The 18,248-nt window shown below is 47.5% G+C and overlaps 9 protein-coding genes across 9 annotated transcripts; 2 read left to right on the top strand and 7 right to left on the bottom strand.

Moving 5' to 3' along the window:
* Window positions 1-697: 697 nt before the first annotated feature.
* Window positions 698-1,934, bottom strand: AGABI2DRAFT_192107 (hypothetical protein). Its single transcript, XM_006460304.1, has 5 exons — window positions 1,901-1,934; window positions 1,668-1,844; window positions 1,443-1,617; window positions 1,195-1,391; window positions 698-1,148 (listed from the first exon to the last, which is right to left on the bottom strand). The coding sequence occupies exons 1-3, from the start codon at window positions 1,919-1,921 to the stop codon at window positions 1,447-1,449; spliced, it is 369 nt and encodes a 122-aa protein (XP_006460367.1). The 5' UTR covers window positions 1,922-1,934; the 3' UTR covers window positions 698-1,148; window positions 1,195-1,391; window positions 1,443-1,446.
* Window positions 1,935-2,097: 163 nt separating this feature from the next.
* Window positions 2,098-2,533, top strand: AGABI2DRAFT_67235 (hypothetical protein; the record flags this gene model as incomplete). Its single annotated transcript, XM_006460303.1, has 2 exons — window positions 2,098-2,278; window positions 2,334-2,533. The coding sequence occupies 2 exons, from the start codon at window positions 2,098-2,100 to the stop codon at window positions 2,531-2,533; spliced, it is 381 nt and encodes a 126-aa protein (XP_006460366.1).
* A 1,133-nt stretch (window positions 2,534-3,666) lies between these two features.
* Window positions 3,667-4,826, bottom strand: AGABI2DRAFT_192105 (hypothetical protein). The gene is made up of 3 exons (XM_006460302.1): window positions 4,671-4,826; window positions 4,501-4,608; window positions 3,667-4,435 (listed from the first exon to the last, which is right to left on the bottom strand). Exons 1-3 carry the CDS (start codon window positions 4,789-4,791, stop codon window positions 4,017-4,019), a joined length of 648 nt encoding a protein of 215 aa, XP_006460365.1. The 5' UTR covers window positions 4,792-4,826; the 3' UTR covers window positions 3,667-4,016.
* Window positions 4,827-4,855: 29 nt separating this feature from the next.
* On the bottom strand, window positions 4,856-5,452 carry AGABI2DRAFT_192104 (hypothetical protein). Its single transcript, XM_006460301.1, has 2 exons — window positions 5,418-5,452; window positions 4,856-5,364 (listed from the first exon to the last, which is right to left on the bottom strand). The coding sequence occupies exon 2, from the start codon at window positions 5,346-5,348 to the stop codon at window positions 5,040-5,042; it is 309 nt and encodes a 102-aa protein (XP_006460364.1). The 5' UTR covers window positions 5,349-5,364; window positions 5,418-5,452; the 3' UTR covers window positions 4,856-5,039.
* Window positions 5,453-5,628: 176 nt separating this feature from the next.
* AGABI2DRAFT_192103 (hypothetical protein) lies at window positions 5,629-7,088 on the bottom strand. Its single transcript, XM_006460300.1, has one exon. The coding sequence runs from the start codon at window positions 7,052-7,054 to the stop codon at window positions 5,972-5,974; it is 1,083 nt and encodes a 360-aa protein (XP_006460363.1). The 5' UTR covers window positions 7,055-7,088; the 3' UTR covers window positions 5,629-5,971.
* A 74-nt stretch (window positions 7,089-7,162) lies between these two features.
* Window positions 7,163-13,244, bottom strand: AGABI2DRAFT_220361 (hypothetical protein; the record flags this gene model as incomplete). Its single annotated transcript, XM_006460299.1, has 16 exons — window positions 7,163-7,400; window positions 7,450-7,677; window positions 7,753-7,896; window positions 7,947-8,770; window positions 8,824-8,873; window positions 8,923-10,346; window positions 10,402-10,682; window positions 10,736-10,756; window positions 10,809-10,826; window positions 10,888-10,901; window positions 10,953-11,209; window positions 11,264-11,485; window positions 11,538-12,396; window positions 12,445-12,794; window positions 12,848-13,007; window positions 13,060-13,244. 16 exons carry the CDS (start codon window positions 13,242-13,244, stop codon window positions 7,185-7,187), a joined length of 5,253 nt encoding a protein of 1,750 aa, XP_006460362.1. The 3' UTR covers window positions 7,163-7,184.
* Window positions 13,218-14,573, bottom strand: AGABI2DRAFT_192102 (hypothetical protein). The gene is made up of 3 exons (XM_006460298.1): window positions 14,078-14,573; window positions 13,687-14,027; window positions 13,218-13,629 (listed from the first exon to the last, which is right to left on the bottom strand). Exons 1-3 carry the CDS (start codon window positions 14,530-14,532, stop codon window positions 13,403-13,405), a joined length of 1,023 nt encoding a protein of 340 aa, XP_006460361.1. The 5' UTR covers window positions 14,533-14,573; the 3' UTR covers window positions 13,218-13,402.
* Window positions 14,574-14,615: 42 nt separating this feature from the next.
* AGABI2DRAFT_67080 (hypothetical protein) lies at window positions 14,616-15,416 on the top strand (the record flags this gene model as incomplete). The annotated part of the gene is made up of 4 exons (XM_006460297.1): window positions 14,616-14,877; window positions 14,935-15,034; window positions 15,080-15,168; window positions 15,223-15,416. 4 exons carry the CDS (start codon window positions 14,616-14,618, stop codon window positions 15,414-15,416), a joined length of 645 nt encoding a protein of 214 aa, XP_006460360.1.
* An 87-nt stretch (window positions 15,417-15,503) lies between these two features.
* AGABI2DRAFT_117320 (hypothetical protein) lies at window positions 15,504-18,174 on the bottom strand (the record flags this gene model as incomplete). Its single annotated transcript, XM_006460296.1, has 10 exons — window positions 15,504-16,055; window positions 16,111-16,361; window positions 16,418-16,707; window positions 16,757-16,834; window positions 16,883-16,983; window positions 17,039-17,108; window positions 17,174-17,279; window positions 17,331-17,610; window positions 17,661-17,831; window positions 17,887-18,174. The coding sequence occupies 10 exons, from the start codon at window positions 18,172-18,174 to the stop codon at window positions 15,504-15,506; spliced, it is 2,187 nt and encodes a 728-aa protein (XP_006460359.1).
* Between the last annotated feature and the right edge of the window lie 74 nt (window positions 18,175-18,248).

Below are 18,248 nucleotides of genomic sequence, written 5' to 3'. Positions count from 1 at the left end.
CCCTTCGGCAAAACAGTGTAAGGACGGCTATTTCGTTCTACAGGACTTGATGGTCTCTTCGTATATGAAATACCGCGCAAATATGTCTGCGAAAAAAAATGAACTTGGAACCGGTCCAGACGCTCGTGTTGGGCGACATGTAGCGTCTTCTTCAACTGCAGTAAACTGCGATCATCTCTACTGCTGTTAGAAGTATTCATTTCATTAATTGATATCCAAGCGTGCATGCATTCACGACACAAAGATACTCGCGGAAATGATTTCTGAAATAACTTTAGATTCCAGAACCCTGGCTTTCCTGAAGTCCGCGAACCGAACCAACGCCTTCTAGAGATCGATACAGCGGGAGACTTGCTTCCCTGCTTTGCATGATATACCAGCTCCTAGCTACACGAGATACCACTTGCTTGAAACCAGCTAGCAGGCGACCTGAGCGCTGGTAAAAGAGCTTCACCTCGAGATCAGCATTCGAAAGCGCTAGTCCGTTACCACATTCCTGAATCGGGTATCGCCTCTTGTCGGATCTGGACGTCTCCACGGATCTACAGGTTATTTGAATCTATTAGGGTGCATCGTCGAGCAGGTGGGCTCTATAACCGATTTGGATTTTTCCACGCAGATCTGCACCCGAGTAGATCGAATTTACTTTACCCAAGAGGTTCAAACAGTGATGTCAACGAGAGCTAACGGGCATCATAACTTCGAGCGCGTTGGAGCTTATAAAAGGGAGGTCTAATGGTTGTTACAGACCAGACAACCCCATTAAGATGTGCTATTGGAGGAGGTAAGTGAGCCGATAGATTGACATCCCACCACGTTGACAGCAGTTGTGTTTGATCGACAGAGTTCGCAATGTGTACAAAAGGTACATCCTTCGCGGGTTCACTGCAGCAGTCACACTGACGATATAAAGATGTGGCCATGCACAGAACATGGTTCGTTCCCCCTCCCCTTGAAACGAGGCTATTCAGCATTGACTAAAAAAGCCGTCGGCCATAATGTCACAGCAGGACGAGGAGGTAAAGCGTACACCGTATATGAACGAATGTGACACTGACGATGATGAAGATTAAATGCGACCTGATGAAGTGCAGATTTAGCCCCGCCCATCCGGCAGAATGTCAGCCTCCAATTTGCAAAGAAACTTGCTGGCAATAGTGAGCTTCAGCACGTATTCCGTTATATTGCACATACTAACACTCAGGCAAAGTCGGCAATACCCCCAGCAATATTCACCGCATATCGACAGGCTATGTCCCAATTGCGAGGTATCGATAATGAAACGACGTTCCTGTTCCTCAACGTGACAAGTTTTCAATCTCAACGACGCCAGTTACGCGATTATAGATTAGAAGGAAAAAGCCCGGTGCATAGAGTATAATGCAAAAAGACTGAGATACGAGTTAGATATCGAAAGGTAGCATAGACATGTATGTACGTACAAAATCAATCATCGTCAATATTGTGCTTCTTCTTGAGTTGCGCTAGCTCTTCCTCTCTTCTGGCTAGATCGGCTTTTGCAGCTGCAGCATCCTGCTTGGCTGGCATATGGTATAATACGACGATGTAGCGTTCTTGCAAGTGGAAACCATTCAGATGGTCGAGAGCATTTTTAGCCTGCAGGTGAAGGTGAAAAGACGGACAACGATATATGAATTAAGACGCACGTCCATGACATCATCGAAGACGACGAACGCGGTTCCCTTGGTCTTTTGCTCGTTCCCTATACGAATCTGGCGGATACTCCCATAACGACCGAATAAATCATACAGGTCTTCTCCAGTGATGTTGTAGTTGAGGTTCTTGACAAAAAGGATCCTATTGGCACCGGGCGGGAGTTTAGACTGTTACAAACCGAGCGGTTAGCCAGACAGGCGCGTTTTGAGAGCGGGATACGCACGGTTGGTCGGGCCACAGACATGTCGAAGGGCAAGCAGCAGAAGCTATTTGCGATCAACGAAGCAGCCAAACAATCTGCGTCATCACCTCAGTCCACCTCAGTCCGGACACGTCGACACGCGCCTTGGATTGTGCACTCTATCCTCACCAAAAAAAATGCGCCAACATAGCCCATCGCCGTTCTACTCGTGGCTTCTGATGGCAGTCTTTCTTCTTCTCCAAATTCACGTTGCTTCGGCGAATTACGAACAGTTATACAACCTGTTCCATGGTCACGGTGGAGGACATCATCAACAGCAGCAGCAGCAGCAACAACAACAGCATCATCATCAACAGCAAAGAACTGGTGCTTCCCAGTTCTCAGCATATGCCGATAGTGGTGGGTCGTCATATCCATATTTTAAGCATCTATTGGTAATGAACAATTCTTATAGTTGCATGTGCTCACTACCTTTGTCCACGAACGTTGGACTGCGTGGAACTACCCTCGAATTGCCCATGTCCTAATGTTGAGGATATCAAATGTCTTATCCCAGACATGGATGGAGATGTTGACGATGCGACTGTGGTTTGTGTGCGGGGTAACCAAGAGTGCAAAGAGGTGGAAAGGCTGATGAAAAAATACTCTCAATGAACATACTCTCAGTGTTGTATTCTTTCTCTCGGGTAAATATGTTTGATTATTCGGATCTAAAGATATACACCTTTTTCCGCACGCTAGTGTCGTTGGACTCGAGAACCAGGTCTATCTACAGAAAGGCAAGTGCCTTATGGAAATCACGGGTTTTTCACGTTCTGGTCCAGCAGGTGACCAGCACTGCGAATCTAACGTTTGTGCGAAACGCTGCATAGTTACGGCATCAGTTCCAGCTTCTTTTGCTCCATGTGGACTACATATGTTCACGGAGAATGACCATGATCACGATCCCTTATTTATTCTGGTCCCCTTGGTCGTTTACTCACTCCCCTAGACTGTTCTGTGCAGTACAAACCTAATGCTTTTCTTCGCCACCGTAGTCTTTGCACTGCATGCGCTGGGCAGGGCTCAAACGGGGACCAACTCATCCTCAACGCTATCCGATGTTGCTGCAGCCTTGACTGAGGCCAAGATCGTCCCAGACGTCATTCCCACCTTTAATCCCAATGCCGGTTTGAGCCCCATCTTTACGGGCTCCTCTGGCCCAGTTCAGGTTATGCCCGGTATGCCTCTCACTATGAATGGTACGTACTATGTTTCTAGCAATGGTCTCCCTTTGACTGATGGGGGTCTATAGATACCCAGGCTCCACCACAGTATCTTCTCGCATCCAACAGCACTGATTTATCAACGTCGAATGCATCCTGGGTGATCGCTATTGTCGATCCCGATGCTCCGTCGCCTCAGTTTCTCCATTTCATTGGGAAAGACTTTGTGGTCGATCCTAATCTTGTTGTGGAAGGAGGCAGTTTGACGAATGCATCTGGCCTGATGAACACGAGTCAAGCCTTGATAGAATTCGTCAGCCCGAGCCCTCCACCGATGGATGCCGCACACAGGTCAGTGGAATTTCGTCATCATAAAGTAGGTTGGCAGTGACAAGCTTTGTTACGATGCAGATATGTTGTCCTAGTCTACCAGCAGCCTAGTGATTTCAACGTCACTGCACCCGCATTTTTCAGCGGCGTGAATGGTACGGACTTCAGACAGGGTTTCAGTATCTCCGCCTTTGCCACCAATACGTCTCTTGGAGACCCAATTGCTGGGACTTTCTTCTTGGTTGGCTCTAACACCTCTACCACGACAATGGTGCCTTCCAGCACCATTATGTCCCCGCCACCGACCTCGCCATTGCCGAGTATTGTAACGCCACCTCCGTCGCCAACGTCACCTCCCCCGGCTACCCCGCAGGAACCTCCGCCTACAACTACGGATGTGCCCTCTGGAGGAGAGAAGGTTACCAGCTGGATGTCCTTGCTAATTGTTTCAACTCTAAGTGTAGCCATGATGCTGATTTAGAGACAACGCGGCTGTGATTTTGGATACGATTATTTGATTATACGCACAAATGTATCCTTCGATATTATGATACAATGAAAGCAGGATAAATCACAACTTTAAGAAAAGCTGAAATCCCGCGTCAATCTCCACCTTTCTTCTTCTTCTCCTCTACGATTTCAATGTTGTCCTCAGGGACGCCCTTGAGCAAACCCACACCTTCCTCAAGCATCTCCATCACTTCATGAGCAACATCACCCTGTACCACGATTTCCTCCCCTCCACTGGGCGTCTTAGTCACAGAAGCGCCTGTGGCGAATTTTGAAGCGAGCTGCTTAGCAGCTTTTTTGAGGTCGATATTGAAAGCTTCAAGACCTTGAATCGCAGTAACATGTTTACGTTTTGTACGTTCGATACGTCGTATAATGACTTGAGATGCAAGTTTCTTCTTGAGTGCCGCATCAGCTTTGGCTTCTGCCTTTGCTTCCTTCTTGGCGCTGTCCTGTTCAATTTTGGCTTGTTGCTCTAGACTTAGCGTTCCAAGTTTGGCTTGTAGAGCCTCTACGAAACTCGGCGTTATAGAAATTTAATTGGAGCATCTGCACTACGATGGAAGAAAGCCTCACCATCAGAATAGTATTTCTCGAATAGGGCCGTGTTGGTCTCTCTTAGATGTTCTTTACATCGGGTGAAACTACTTCCAAATTCGCAATATTCATACGGGAACGTGCATACTAGTAGTACTCTTCAGTTCATGTTCTAAACATTTTAAATGTTTTTATTTTCGGCCACGCACCCGCACAGTAGAGGACTTGGAGGGGAGGTCGAGCTTCGGGTGCTGGTTCTCCCTCAGGGGCAGATGATTCTGGTTCTGGAGCAGGCGGTGGAGACTGTGCGCGATTGTTTTTTCGACCCATGATGGGATGAGAGTAGATTGGAAGTTGTGTGGTGTTTATCGCCATCAGAACTTTATCTTATCTAGCGAGCTTGTGAGCGTTCCCATCGTTGTAAGGGTCAAATATGTACACGTTTAAGAAGACTACGGTTTCTGTGCCCGTAGTCAACTAGAACCCAAGGAAAATATAATACAAGCCGAGCCCCCTTTTAATCAGTTCAGTTAACCAACCTCTCCCCTTTCTTTGCCCGACAAGATACCACTTCAACTCTACTTGTTCTGCTTAAGTCCGCCATCACTTTTATCTTTCACATACTCTGAAGTCTTTACCCCCGCACGACTCCACTCCCCAGACGGTGCCTCATATGGTTTCTGCACGTTCTCGTTAGATGGATCCATTCTGTAGACTTGGTGGTCTGGTGCAGGTGTGTCATCGACATCCTTTGCATAGCTATCAGCGGTGTGTTGAACACTGCCCGCAGATTTGCTCGCAGTACTAGTTGTTGATAGGGGCAATGTCGCATGCACGTAGCGACGGCCGGTGCAAGCCGCGAGCCGCATAATGATAGATGGTGACATCTGTGCCAGTCTAATTCTCAACATACTCGTCAGTGCATAGAGTATCTGGACGACGGTGGGCCGACTCACTCGCTGCGTTGTCACCCGAAGGGTTGGTAGCTGAGTGGCAATCGAAGCAATGCAGTGCTCCCACCACTGACACTTGACCTTCGCACGCAGAACCCATGACGTCAAAAACATATCCATACATTCAGACTTGGATCTAGTTGATTTGCCTTATATTAGTTTATATAAAACTGTATAGACAGATGAGATGCTGTACTTATAAGTAATCAGGTCACAAAATACACGGGTGGAAATAAGGGGCTCTAAGGTCAACTACGAGAACCGCTGTGTTCAGCAGAAAGCCGCAAGATGAAAAGAATGGTATCTTTTTCATAAATTTCGTGTCAAAAAAAGACCAAAGGAGGGGAGACGTCATGCAAGGGGGAGAACCAGGTTAATACTATACATGGCAAGGAACCGAGTGAAGATGAAACTTGAAGATAATAAGAGGGAAAAAATAAGGAAGTAAAATATGTCCTTTGCAGAGATCATCATGGCAGCTTGAGATGGATGAGGTTTAAATGGCGGTGTTGTAGCGCATAGGAAGAAATGGGAGCGAGCAAACAGTCTCCTTGTAATTAATCACTTTGTTCACCGTCGATCTCTTCCTCGAGAATCTTCCTCATGTTGCGACGGTCTTGCTTAGATGGGGTATGTTGCATCATTCCTAGCACAGATCCGACGCCAACACCGAAGATTGATAACCTCCTAGGAGTCAAAATATCTTTTTCTTTCACCGAAGCTTCTCGGTGCGGTGTTGCGAGGACCGAGGATTTCGCGCTAGGAGGCGAAAATAGTGTTTCTGAACTCGGTCCCATCGCAGCTTTACAAGCTCTCCTTAGAGGTGGAAGATTCTCTTTGGTGACGTCTCTGGCATCAACAGACTCTGCGTCAGAGCCATCACTGGCACAGTCATCGGCTACGGTTGGAACAGAGGAGGATGTCGATAGAGGCTGCGGTGGAGCGAGTCGGGATACGGGTAAGAGGAAAAATGGATCTTGGTGCACGACAAATCCGGGATAGTGCTCTGACTGGGGATCAACGAGAGGGGGTAATTCGCGAGGAACTGACATGAAGTCTAGGTGTCGCTGGGATGGGAAAGATGAGCTCGATGAAAATGACATCTGGGTTTCAGGTGGTGATTGAGGATGTTGGGAGTATGATTGAGACGATGTTGAGAAGCAGTCTGCTTCCGCCTGGCAATTTGCCACACGCGATCGCGATCTAGTTTGAACAGGGGACGAGGGCGCCAATGTTTCTCCAGCAGCCTCTCGCCCAGGTGTCCTCGCGTTCTTTGGGGTGCCAAAGTCCAGCTTACGCGCGGGAGAGTCGGGACCCATCAGTGCGTCCGCAAATCTTGTGAAGCTCTGGGGCTGTTGATGCTGCGTCGCAGAGAGGGGTTGCTTGCTGGAAGAAGCTAGAGCCGAAGCAGAGAGCGGGGTCTTAACGGCAAAAAAGCCCTCCTCGTTGAGGATTCTGCGCTTTGCAGGGGTGTAGAGCACGGGAGTGCCGGGGGAGACGGGGCGTTTTGTGCTGGAGGCGAGCTTGGACGACGACGGGGTGAGTAGAAACTGGTCGATGGGGAGCTCCTGGAGCGGGCCCCTGGGGTGGCGGGCGGGATGGCGGGGATGTCTGGCGGGAGCGGCGGGCGGGGCAGGCATTCGGGCGGACAAAGATCGTCGTCGCTGATCAACTTGGGACCACGCCCCACAACCATTGTTCCCACACTGTCACAGTCGCGTGACGTAACGCGTCTTCCAGAAAAATATGTCACATTCTGCTATCTATCTCTTACACGGGCATCACTACGTCAAACACCCCCGTTCCCGTGGCATTCGGTCGTCCGATGACAATGTTCCCAGACGGCGTCGAGAGGTCGTCAAAGTCTCCGTAGAGCGTCGCATCGGAAAGGAATGCAGCCGTCGTTTCGTATGACGCCTTAAGCAGGGGTGATGGATTCGCCGAAATGCCCTTCCGATTAAACGGCTTGTAGCCACCCTCGAAAGTCTAATTCCTATCAATTCTGATTCCATGCATACCGTTCCGCGTGACGTACCATATAATCGGCGATCAATTCAAGATGCCGTCTGTCCACCTGGATATTATACGCTCCAAAAACGCCTCCCATTTCCCGTAAAATAGCCGCTCGCGCCATCTCCACCCCATATGTCATTAGTATCGCATAGATATCATTTGAATAAATTTCATCGTCCCGCAAGATGCTCTCTCCCGATTGTACCGCGAATTTCCACATGCCACGGAAATTAGATCCGTTAGTCGTAAGCTATATCGAGGTGATCCAACGCGAAATTTAGGAAACGGATCAGCCTTTCAGCGACTACATGTGATAATGACTGACCTTGATCTCGGGCTCCTGCCCCTTTTTGCTGTCATCTTTGATCTGGAAACACTCTGTAATCCCTGGGATCTCACGGATGACAGTTGCTCGACACGTTCGTTCAACAATGCCAACAAATAACAGCTTTGGCATATCAGTGGTGAACTATGGAAAACCGGTGAGTGTGTAATCTTGGTCCAAGCCGAGTTGCATACCTCAAGTTCCAACGTACACCGAGACGAATTAAAAGTGAACGACGTCGCATGCTGCAAGTGTTTCATGAACATTTCCGATACCCGGCTGACTTCATCGTCAAGTGAAGATGCCTTTTTCTTCTTCCTCTTCTTTTTATCACTGTCAATGTCCACGTCATCATCTTCAGCGTAAGCAGCCTCAATCTCTGCATCATCAAACTCTCCCTCGCCCTCCTCACCCTCATCCTCGCTTTGATCCTCGTCACTCTCATACGTGGCTTGTTGTTTCTTTTGTCTCGCTCTCTTTTCATCGTCCGCATCACCGTCGCCAGCCTCACTCTCATCGTCACCCCCTCGTTTCTTTCTCGGCCCTTCCTCCTCTTCATCTTCCGCATCTCCGTCCCCACCCTCTCTTGTAGAAGATTTCTTCCCCTTCCCTAGTTCCGCAATTTGACTTTTGAGATCTGCGTCCAACTTCTTCATCTCGTTGGCTATTTCTTTCTTCAGTATCATAGGAAATCGGATTGAAAAGGCATTTAAGAGGTCAAACGGTCCAAGATCATACTCCGAGGTATACTCTTCCTCAGGAAAGAAGTTGATATCGATGCTGAACACCGTTCGGCGTGCACCTCCCTCTACCTTGGATATTTCGCGTACAACGACATCTTCGACAAGTTGAGATAGAGCGACCCGACTGGCGCGCTTGCAGAAGAGGTCAATCTCGGCCTGGGAGACGCTCTCACGAATAAGCATGCTCATTGAAGGCGTCTTGGGTTTTTGAGATGCAGTCATAACAATCTCACGTAGTCGAGGAATACCGAGGGTGACATTAGCTGCACCGTGCCCTACGATAATCAGTTGAATATCAAGATACCTTCCGCATAAAGGTAATTCATACCAGCAAAATGGAAGGTATTGAGAGTCATCTGTGTTGAGGGTTCGCCCACACTGATAGAATAAAATAAGCACAATGTTGTCCGTGTACTTGAACACTTACCCCTGAGAAGCCAACAACCCGACAGCTTCGCCAGGTTCGACCAGGCTTCGCATATACTTGACGTTCATGATCATCTTAAAGTTGTACGCTAGCATCTTCTCATGTCTCCTCCGCAGTGCTTCCTCGTCATCTCCTTTCTTCGTCAATAGATCATTAGGATTCGACTTCATGTACTGATCCACTGCCACCGCGAATTGCTCCGACGTCGCACCCAGAAATCTACTTGGACTATACAACGTCAACGCAGGATCATACTTGTCCCTTTTCGACGGCTCTCCTCTTCGTTTCCGATCTGTTGACCTTTTGAGGACTTTTTTCATATACGATATCGCCGTCGAGTCGTCTACTGCATCTGCTACACGCATTGGCTGTAAGCGCATCACCAGCGACTCCTCGTTCTGCGCTATGAAATCAAATTGATACAGATGTTTCTGCTTCGTCACGTCTAAGGCGTCTCCACCATACGCGAATTGATATATAGAGTTATCACTTCCGCGAACAGTATGGTCATAGTGCACGTGAATGCCCTCCAGGTGCTTGATGAGGCAGCGTTGAAGATAACCAGACCGGGAAGTCTTCACAGCAGTATCAATGAGACCCTCGCGTCCAGCCATACAGTGAAAGTAAAACTCCTGAGGTTTGATACCAGTCAAGAATCGACTCGCGACATAGCCCCCAGCAATAGCCTTTGTCTCGAAAGGTCTGAAAGAGGGAAGCGTCTTTCCACTGACCATGACTGGTACACGGCGGCCTTCCAATTCTTGCTGACCCAGACCACAGGATATCTGTCGAGCATTGACTGCAGAACCTTTCGCACCGGATTGTGTCATAGTCTGCATGTTGTTGTGCGGGAACTTGCGCAATAGTCCATGTGGCAGACAAGCATCCGAGACTGAAGAAGTGAGCTTGGAAAGTTTGGTTTTGACAGTCATATCAAGACCAGCCATTTTTTTATCGTCGCGCAAGACATTCAATAGAAGTGCCTCCAATGCCACGGGGATTTCTTCTGGTGCTGTATCCTTGAGAGACGGGAAGTTTTCGATAGCAGCTTCCGTTCCCCAGTTTCGCCCCTTCTCCAGGAGTTCAACACGTTTGCGATCCCCCTCAGGTGTAAGGATCAAATCGTCCATTCTACACGTGAAGGCTCGGTGTTGAAGAAATTTAGTGAACAAGCGACTCAGAATACCGAGAAGTTTCCCGGCAACATCTGCCCCGTAGAGCTCATATACAGAGTGAACGAGGCCGTAATCGCTGGCACCAAAGGCTGCTTTGTCAAGAACACCACACAAAAGCTCACCATCCATGAACACGACCTTGTCCTCTTTTGAATCCTTGCCCCAAAGGAAGCCTGGAACTTTGGTTTTGGCATCCAAATTAAGGCCTTTGAATTTTGGTGGGGTAAGATTTTTAAGGATGGTCGAGATCTGACATCACGGTTTAAGCTCAGGTGGTCATGATAAAGAATCCACGGTGACATACAATCTGCTTTCCCGTCCATAAAGGTTTGGGTTTCCAAATTGTCGGCGGTAGCGTTTCCAGTCTGCCAGTCGTACAATAATCCTCATCTTCAGGTCTCAAAGCTCCATATATGAGCTGGAAATAATCTTCCCGAGTAAAGAAGGAATCTTGTTTTGTCATCCACACTCCGGCAACGACGTGATCTTGAATTAGACCACGTAATGGATTGCCGGAGGTGGGTACGAGGTATTGGTTGTCGGTATTGGCAATCATCATGGCTTCCGCACGAGCGACATGGTTTTCTGTGGCGGGAACGTAAGATTAAGAACATCATCCAATTACATTCTATACGCACGAGGAAAATGAATATTCATTTCTACATAGATAACAGTCAGATGCCAATGACAGGTTGTTGAGGGCTGGCTTACCGTCACCATCGAAATCAGCTATTTAGGTGAACCTTGTTAGCTCACAAAGGTATGTACATATCGCGTGAAACCAATTTACCGTTATAGGAGTTACTGAAGCATTATTAGCATTGGGATGAAAATCGCGGAAAAAAGCAAATTCACCAGTTGGCATAATGCATACGGATGGTCTTCTCTCCTTGAAGTACTTTCGCTTTGTGCACCATCATACTAGGTTTGTGCAACGTTGGCTGCCGATTCAGAATTAAGGCATCTCCGTCTTTCAGATGTCGATACACTTTCTTGTTTATGGCGGGTGTTCGAGTATTAAGACCTTTCCTTCCCGCCACCGTCCGATCACCTTCTTGAGGAGTAAGCAATTGATTTGCGATGGCTGTTCGTTGTTCAACAGTGAGTTTGTCCTAACCAACACCAGTCAGGAAGTCAATGCGATGCCACTTTTCAGAGAGACTGACCAACGATTGCTGGTGGCCGTCCTCATATTCAACCATGGTGGCACCAGGATATCCATGTGGACCAGTGATAACCCTCTGCCGCATCTCGTGGAAGTTGGAAGGAGTGACAGCCTCAGGGAATGTAAGTTTTCGAGCGAACACGGGTGGTATTCCGATTTCATTGGGTTCGATATTGACGTCTGGAGAGATGACTGATCGAGCGGCATAGTTGACACGTTTCCCCTGACAAAATTGGTATAAGACCATTTACTTATCAAGTGGTCGTGACACACACCATCATATGTTTGCGGAACAAACCCTCTTTTTTCTCCAATCCCTGCTTGACACCAGCAGGAGGGAGTTTGCCTTGTCGTACAGGCTGTGGATTTTTGCTGCTATCAATGAAGCTATTCACGTCCACCTGTAGCTGAACCAACCGCTCCAGGAGAGAGGCCAGAAGCTGCTTCCGCTGACCTTCGTCGACAGGCGCATCTTTTTTTTCTTGCAATGATCGTAGTTCGACGTTGACATCCCTCATACGGTACGAAGTCGTCAAAACTCTGGCTAGCAGTTCATTTTGCGGATGTTCGAACAGCGTGTCACCCAACTTGGCAGGGGGGCGGAAGCGAGTCGGCGAGACGGGGATAACGTCCATGAAGAACATATCAGCAGAAGCAAGGCTAAGGTCCCCGAAAGACAAAGGAGCGAAAGGTCCGTGGCGGCCAAATATGAGAGAACAAACGACAGCTTCGTTGCGGAAGAGGCGGCGTAAGTGTGCACGACATTCTTCAGGTGCCACGACTCGCTCATTACGACCCCTCGCAGTTTTCACCCTACCACTCACCGCCCTAGGTAATTGCCCTTCCCTAGCATCGGTGTCGAACATACCCTTTCCCAGGTCAACTGCCTCTGCATCCTCTTCATCCTCGTCCTCGTCCTCGTCCTCGTCCTCGTCGCTTTCCGCCGCTTGAGAACCATCCATTTCAACGTCTGAATCGGTCGATGGTCTCAATTGTTGAATAGCCATAAAGTTTCCCGTCTTCTCAGCCAACAGAACATCAGGGCGTTTTCTCATGAGAGAGCCTTTTTGTTTCGCTGAGAGGTCGTATTCGACGATTTTGGTGTGGCCTTCTTTGCGATATGTATACCCTGCACTGGAATAATATATCAGCCGCGATATATAAAAGAATGTTCCAAATTACCTGCTACAATCACCGTTCTGACATTTTTTAAGAATGGTATTTTTGAGGAAGTCATTAACTAACTCCTTCCGGGCCTGGTAAACGAGAGCATCTTTATAATTATCACGAGTGTTGCCTTTGGCCCGAGATAAGTGTATGGCAACGTAGAGATTGATTCGCGCCATGAATTGCTGGGGTGTTTCGTCAGGAACATCTGTGCCCATTGTTGTATCTGCACCCTCATCCTCATCCTCTCTGCTTCTTGTTTTCGACTTTTTCTTTCGCTCCCGTATTTGCAAGTCATCAACACAGTGCGCTGCCTCTAACAGTCCTCGTTCTAATAGTCTAAACTTGGCAACATATTGGCATAACTAGCGGATGCGTCAGATATGGAGGTTGTCGGTCTAAAGGTAAATTTACATACCACCGTCCTGCTCATTTTAAATCGGTGGCAAAACATACAACATCCCCGGAGGAGGTTATACATGTTTCCCATAAATAGCGGGTGAAATACAGGAGCGGGAAGGTCAATGTGTCCATAGTGTCCTGGACAGGTGAAATAAGTAAGATGACAAGTAGCACAACTGGGTAATCATATGTCAATCGTTATGCCTTACAAAATGGGAGTCAACGTACATGTCAGAGCGATCGCTTGGTCCTAGAGCAGGATCATAAAGACCGCCGATGTTTGGCCGGTTCAGATCATCAAGAAGTACGGGGTTGACAATTTGTTTCACAGAAATACGTCGAATATCTTGCGTTGAGAGAAAGGAAAAGCTGACGCTGGTGATAGTGGAAGGTATGGAATGTGCGATATTCATTTCGCGCTACTAGGTTTCGAATGAAACAAGAATGATAATTACGATGATATGAGCAGGATGGACATTAGCAGGAATCGGTATGTATCCAACTCCAAGGCACTGAATGAGAGCTCTTTTTTCGTAGAGTCACGTGACGATCCCAGCCTTAGGGAGTTACGCTATACCACACCACTTCGTCTGTTCCCTGTCCATTGCTTCCCCGATTTTATCTTTTGCGCCTCCCCTACCAGCTCCGCGATTAGCCCATTGTACGTTTCCGAGTCTTGCTGTAAAGAATCTTTGGTCTGTAGCAGATGCGTCAGGAGATTCGAGGTGTTTGCAGTTTCTGTTCTCAGATCCGCCAGATGTCGTTCCAGGACTGCGAGCGGCTGGATATTCAAATTTTCTGCCGTGGACCGAAATTCAGTTGTGATACAGGGACAGTTACTAAACCTCTGCTTACCGGTCTCTAACGCCAATAATGCGTTGATACGATCTATATCCAAGTTGGGTCCAGGTCCAAACTGTGCCACAGAAGAATTCTGCCGCGAAGGTTGCGGTGTACCAGGACGAGTCGAGTGAACTGACATGGACCCCCGCCCATTCACTGAAGGTGGTGTTGAACTCGGGCGCGTGCTGATTTCCAGAGGTGGGAGCGCCTTGCCCTGGGCTGAAGGTAGCATTTCGTCTAGATTAACGGGGATGCCCAATGCAATGAGATGTAGTCGTCGTATACGCGATCGTGTCCAATTTGGCGGTTTTACGAGTGGAGGTGTTTGTAACAGCACTTTGTACATTTCCCGGCTGTCATTATGTAGCATCCAATACTAGAACCAAGAGATTTAAGTGCTCACCTTTCCGGCGTCGTTAATATCTGTGCAATCCCCTCCGCCTCACGTATGGGGTCGTCCGTCGTGACTCGCGAAATATCTTCATCAGCCCAGACGATGCTTAGAATACTTTGTATCTCCTCTGCCAGTTGTGCTCGCTCCGGTAATGGGTCTAATCTGAGGGCATGCCATTCTTGCGGGGGCATATCACTCGAAAAGGCATGGTCATCGAAATTCGTGGCCACATCTATTGTCCCCTCAAAGTCCTCAAAGTCTCCAAAATCATCTCCACCGTCCACTGCTGATGTAGGTGCCGTATTAAAATCTTCAAAATCTTCGAAACTGGAGTCGCCAAATTCTGACCCTGGTGCCGGCAATACGGTCGTAGACAAAGATATGGGTGGTTTCGCATCGGAGACGCTTGTTGGAGTAGGATTACTTCCCCATACTGAAGCGCCAAATGTCAAATCGTCTTCCATGGATGGTGTATTGGTCCCAGAGTGCTGTGCGGAGGCAGAGTATACCTTTGGCGTTGTTTGCTGCCTACTGTGATGCTTTAATCATGTCGCAAAACCACAATTTCCTCTTCGCTTCTCTCGACTCAAAACTACCTCACACCTCCCGAAGGGTTCATATCAGACGGTTATATGACATATTACAGCTTTGCATACAACGCAATGATGTTGTCAGAGCCAGCCGAGCCTGGGCTATCCTAGTACAATGCAAAGAATTTCGTTGGGACGAACACTGGGCGACAGGCTTATACATCCTTAACGGAGGCGGGGTGTCATCTGAAAATATACCACAGAGAATCAATTATCTTCGTGCTATGATGCTACGGGATACGGACAAGGCGCTCTTTTCTTCTTTGATTCAATAAGCCATATCCTTACACTTCCTGCAGGAAGAAATGCTTAAAGAACTCATCCTTCTTTACATTATGTCTAACCGATATCAAGACGCCCTGGATGAACTGGAGCTGTAAGCTGCTTTATTTCTTTTCTCTCATGTTTACTTATCGATTAGGTATCTGCCTTCGTTCCCCTACCAGGATAATCCAATCCTCCATATTTATGCTGGGCTTCTATCGCTACAACTTGCGCAGAAACGAGACGGTATGTCTGTCGAAGTTGCGTAAATTATCTGACTTTGGACTTGTTACCCGGTAGCTCATACGTTGGGCCAGTCTCTTCTCCGAGATGCTCAGGCTCACCTCAATCAAGCGAAAACTGTTGATCCGTCCAATACAGTCGCAGAAGCTTTTCTCCACAGAGTAAATAATATTCATTCCGGACATGATACACAATTTCACCGGTTCTCAAAAAATAGATCGAAACGTTGCAAAGACAATCAGATGATATGAACCTTGTTGATTCAGAGGATGAATTAACAGTGCGGGGAGATGACTCTACACCACAGCGCAAGCGCAAAAAGACATGATGCAATCATACTACTCAAAATCCGAATCAGAGTTCATATCTATTGCTGGTATATCTTCATCTTCATCCTCTGCTGGGGGCTGTATCCTGTAGGCGGACACTTTTTGTGTTGGGGCTGATGCTTTATCAGAGACTTGGGCTCTGAGTGGCTCAGTTGTAGTTGGGTGAACTGTGTTGGCGTTTGATATTTTAGCTGCCTCTTGAGCATCTTTAGACGTCTGCTTCAACTGCTTCTCTCCACTAGCCTTGCCACGAGCCGTTTCCGGAGGCGGTACTGAGGAAGTGCTGAGCGCGCTAAATTCAATGTTCGAGGTGGTTTCTTTGGGGACGGGAACGGCAAATGGGGGGTCAGCTGTCGGATTTGGTTCCGAGTCATTCATGTCAACATCTGCGTCTCGATGAAGTTCAGCTTGATCTCTATACAATCCTAAGGATCGCCGTAGTACCCCTTCTTCGTGTGATTCATCGCTGAAAACTAGAGAAAGTTTTTCTGCAAGAGGCAATGACCACACGAGAGGTGGTAGGCGAGGATGTAAGAGTAAATCAAGTTGCCGTTGGAAGTCCTGTAGTGAATATTTACGAGTCAGGAACCTACCAGCTATTTCGGTCAACACTCACTGTGTTATCACCGCGAACCAAAGCATTTGATATCAGTGGAAGACTCTTGGAGAGTGTGTTTGAATTTCCTGAAATGAATTCCGTGCTGATTCTGCGAAGTTTGAGTACCAAGTCTTGATATAACGTGTGGTTGGATGAAAGATTTGTGGGTGGTATGCGATCTATGACTAATAAGATTGAAACGAGGACCCGTATAGATATTGACTCGACAGAAGCATCAAGATAGGGGTCCCGTAACAAGAGTCGAATCGCTGCGGATCCATGTTCATGATCAGACCATGTTACCTGGCAAATTTGAAACTCAAACCTTCTAATGCAATCAGAACGATTTTTCCGTCGCTTTCTGTGGGATAAATGATGGAGCGCACGGACGCGAACAACTCGTCTGCTTCAAACATCTGCGCCTTTTTCTTTCCTTTTCTTCCCTTTGACTGCGCGAAACTACCGAGGATGGTATCGCGGGTATTATGGTCACGAAGAATCTTTGATACCAAGGGTAGGATGCCTTTCATAAGGCGAGTTGCAACTAAAGGCGAAGAGGTAGAATAATGAAGCAGGAGAGTCTGTGTAGTCTGAAGAATGATGTAGCAGTGTTCGCTGTTGGCATGTCAAAGAGTTACTCTGGTGAGGAATGTTAACAACAAACCCCGTATTTCGCGTTTCGAGATGTACAGCAAGAATACCCATAAGTTGAGCAAGGTATGGCTGTAGATGATGTTTAACCCTGAAACCCTGTCAAATAGGGCTACAGTTTCAAAATGAAAATACGAACTTCTCAGCTAGGGATACCACTAGTGAGCAGCCTAATTCTTGGATTTTCAAGGTGGTAGTAAGTTCAAGCGCATGAGTGCTCGCGTCGACAAAACCCTCCTTCTAAGAAGACATCAGACCATTGCGAAAGCGAATCTGAAGATAACGGATTGAATACTTTGTTATCTGAGCATTTCAGTAAAAGCATTGCGAAGCGGACTATTTCACCAACAGGTACCTGGACAGGCCTGTAAACAATAGAACTAACCTGGAAGTGAGTAGACGATGGCTGCCTATCGCATGAAGTACTAACCTCAAGAGATCGATGAGAATGGTTACAGAGCATTTGAGGCGTTCGAGGTGCAGGGGAACCGGCGTGGTGGGATCTCCATTTGAAGAGAGTGGAACATTAGGGGGAACTAAAGAAGAAAGTTTAATGCGTCGCAGATATTTGGAGAGGTGAGATATACCTCCGGTAAAAGTGGTACGTAGACACCAGAATGCGTTAGTACCAAACTTTAGTGTTTCGTCGAGAGCTTTCCTCCAATGGTTAGATGCTCCCACTTTACCCCCAGTAACATGGATCACACAATACAGACGAGAAGCGATACTGAGCAATGGAGAAGGAATGGGAGTGTGAGGATTTCCGTCAAGGAAACGCAATGCAAGACTAGAGAGTGCTTGTTGAGAAGGTTTATGGAGTGTGGGATAGAGAGGTATAAGATCGACGAGGGTTGCAATTGCGACGACCTAAAAATCAGCTAAGCCTACATCTGTGGTAGCATAACTTGGCAACCTACCTTTAATTCTATGTCACTTGTCAGTTCACTCAAAGACACCAATGCTACGAGTAGTTTTGGGATGTTTGGTGTGGCAACCTGCCGGCGAAACTCTGTTGTTTCATACGAACGGGTAAATATAGTATGTAGAAGCCTGATTGCGGCTTTCAGAACGACAGGAGGTTCATTTTTCTTGTTGAAAGTAAATAAGGGAGACTGTATAGGAATTCCAACCGAATAGACCGACTGATAGCAAGGGTAGACTAGCTCCGACCCAACTTTGCCCGTTCTCAAGGAGCAATGTTTTCGAAATATTTGCGGTCTTTTGAGCCAGGATCAGACCAGCCCAGCGTCCAGCGGCATCTTTTGAATGGAGAAGTGTTTGTATCCGGGCAGTCCATTTGGATAGGTGGGGGGAGGGTGTTAGAGAATCAGGTCCTAGAGCGCCAAGAACAAATGGAAGATGTAAAGCAGCAGACTTGTCTGAGGCCAGATGGATGCTAAGCAGGGTTTTCAGGGGATGATGTTCGTTCATGTCGCCAATCCTCGCATTCGTTATTTTTTGGGTTATTACTTCTGGCTCACACAACGACAAACACAGATCAGCTC

This window comes from Agaricus bisporus (assembly GCF_000300575.1).
Source record: "Agaricus bisporus var. bisporus H97 unplaced genomic scaffold AGABI2scaffold_4, whole genome shotgun sequence".
Classification (NCBI taxonomy): domain Eukaryota; kingdom Fungi; phylum Basidiomycota; class Agaricomycetes; order Agaricales; family Agaricaceae; genus Agaricus; species Agaricus bisporus.
This window is presented reverse-complemented; position numbering and strand designations above follow the sequence as displayed.

Coding starts and splice junctions, on each gene's coding strand:
- AGABI2DRAFT_192107 (XM_006460304.1), bottom strand. CDS start 1,921: ATGTCTGTGGCCCGACCAACC. Junction 1,845..1,900: donor TGTCTGTGGCCCGACCAACC/GTGCGTATCCCG, acceptor GGTTTGTAACAG/TCTAAACTCCCGCCCGGTGC. Junction 1,618..1,667: donor TCTTCGATGATGTCATGGAC/GTGCGTCTTAAT, acceptor CTTCACCTGCAG/GCTAAAAATGCTCTCGACCA.
- AGABI2DRAFT_192105 (XM_006460302.1), bottom strand. CDS start 4,791: ATGGGTCGAAAAAACAATCGCGCACAGTCTCCACCGCCTGCTCCAGAA. Junction 4,609..4,670: donor CCAAGTCCTCTACTGTGCGG/GTGCGTGGCCGA, acceptor GAGTACTACTAG/TATGCACGTTCCCGTATGAA. Junction 4,436..4,500: donor CGAGAAATACTATTCTGATG/GTGAGGCTTTCT, acceptor CGAGTTTCGTAG/AGGCTCTACAAGCCAAACTT.
- AGABI2DRAFT_192104 (XM_006460301.1), bottom strand. CDS start 5,348: ATGTCACCATCTATCATTATGCGGCTCGCGGCTTGCACCGGCCGTCGC.
- AGABI2DRAFT_192103 (XM_006460300.1), bottom strand. CDS start 7,054: ATGCCTGCCCCGCCCGCCGCTCCCGCCAGACATCCCCGCCATCCCGCC.
- AGABI2DRAFT_192102 (XM_006460298.1), bottom strand. CDS start 14,532: ATGGAAGACGATTTGACATTTGGCGCTTCAGTATGGGGAAGTAATCCT. Junction 14,028..14,077: donor ATATTAACGACGCCGGAAAG/GTGAGCACTTAA, acceptor ACATAATGACAG/CCGGGAAATGTACAAAGTGC. Junction 13,630..13,686: donor ATTATTGGCGTTAGAGACCG/GTAAGCAGAGGT, acceptor GGTCCACGGCAG/AAAATTTGAATATCCAGCCG.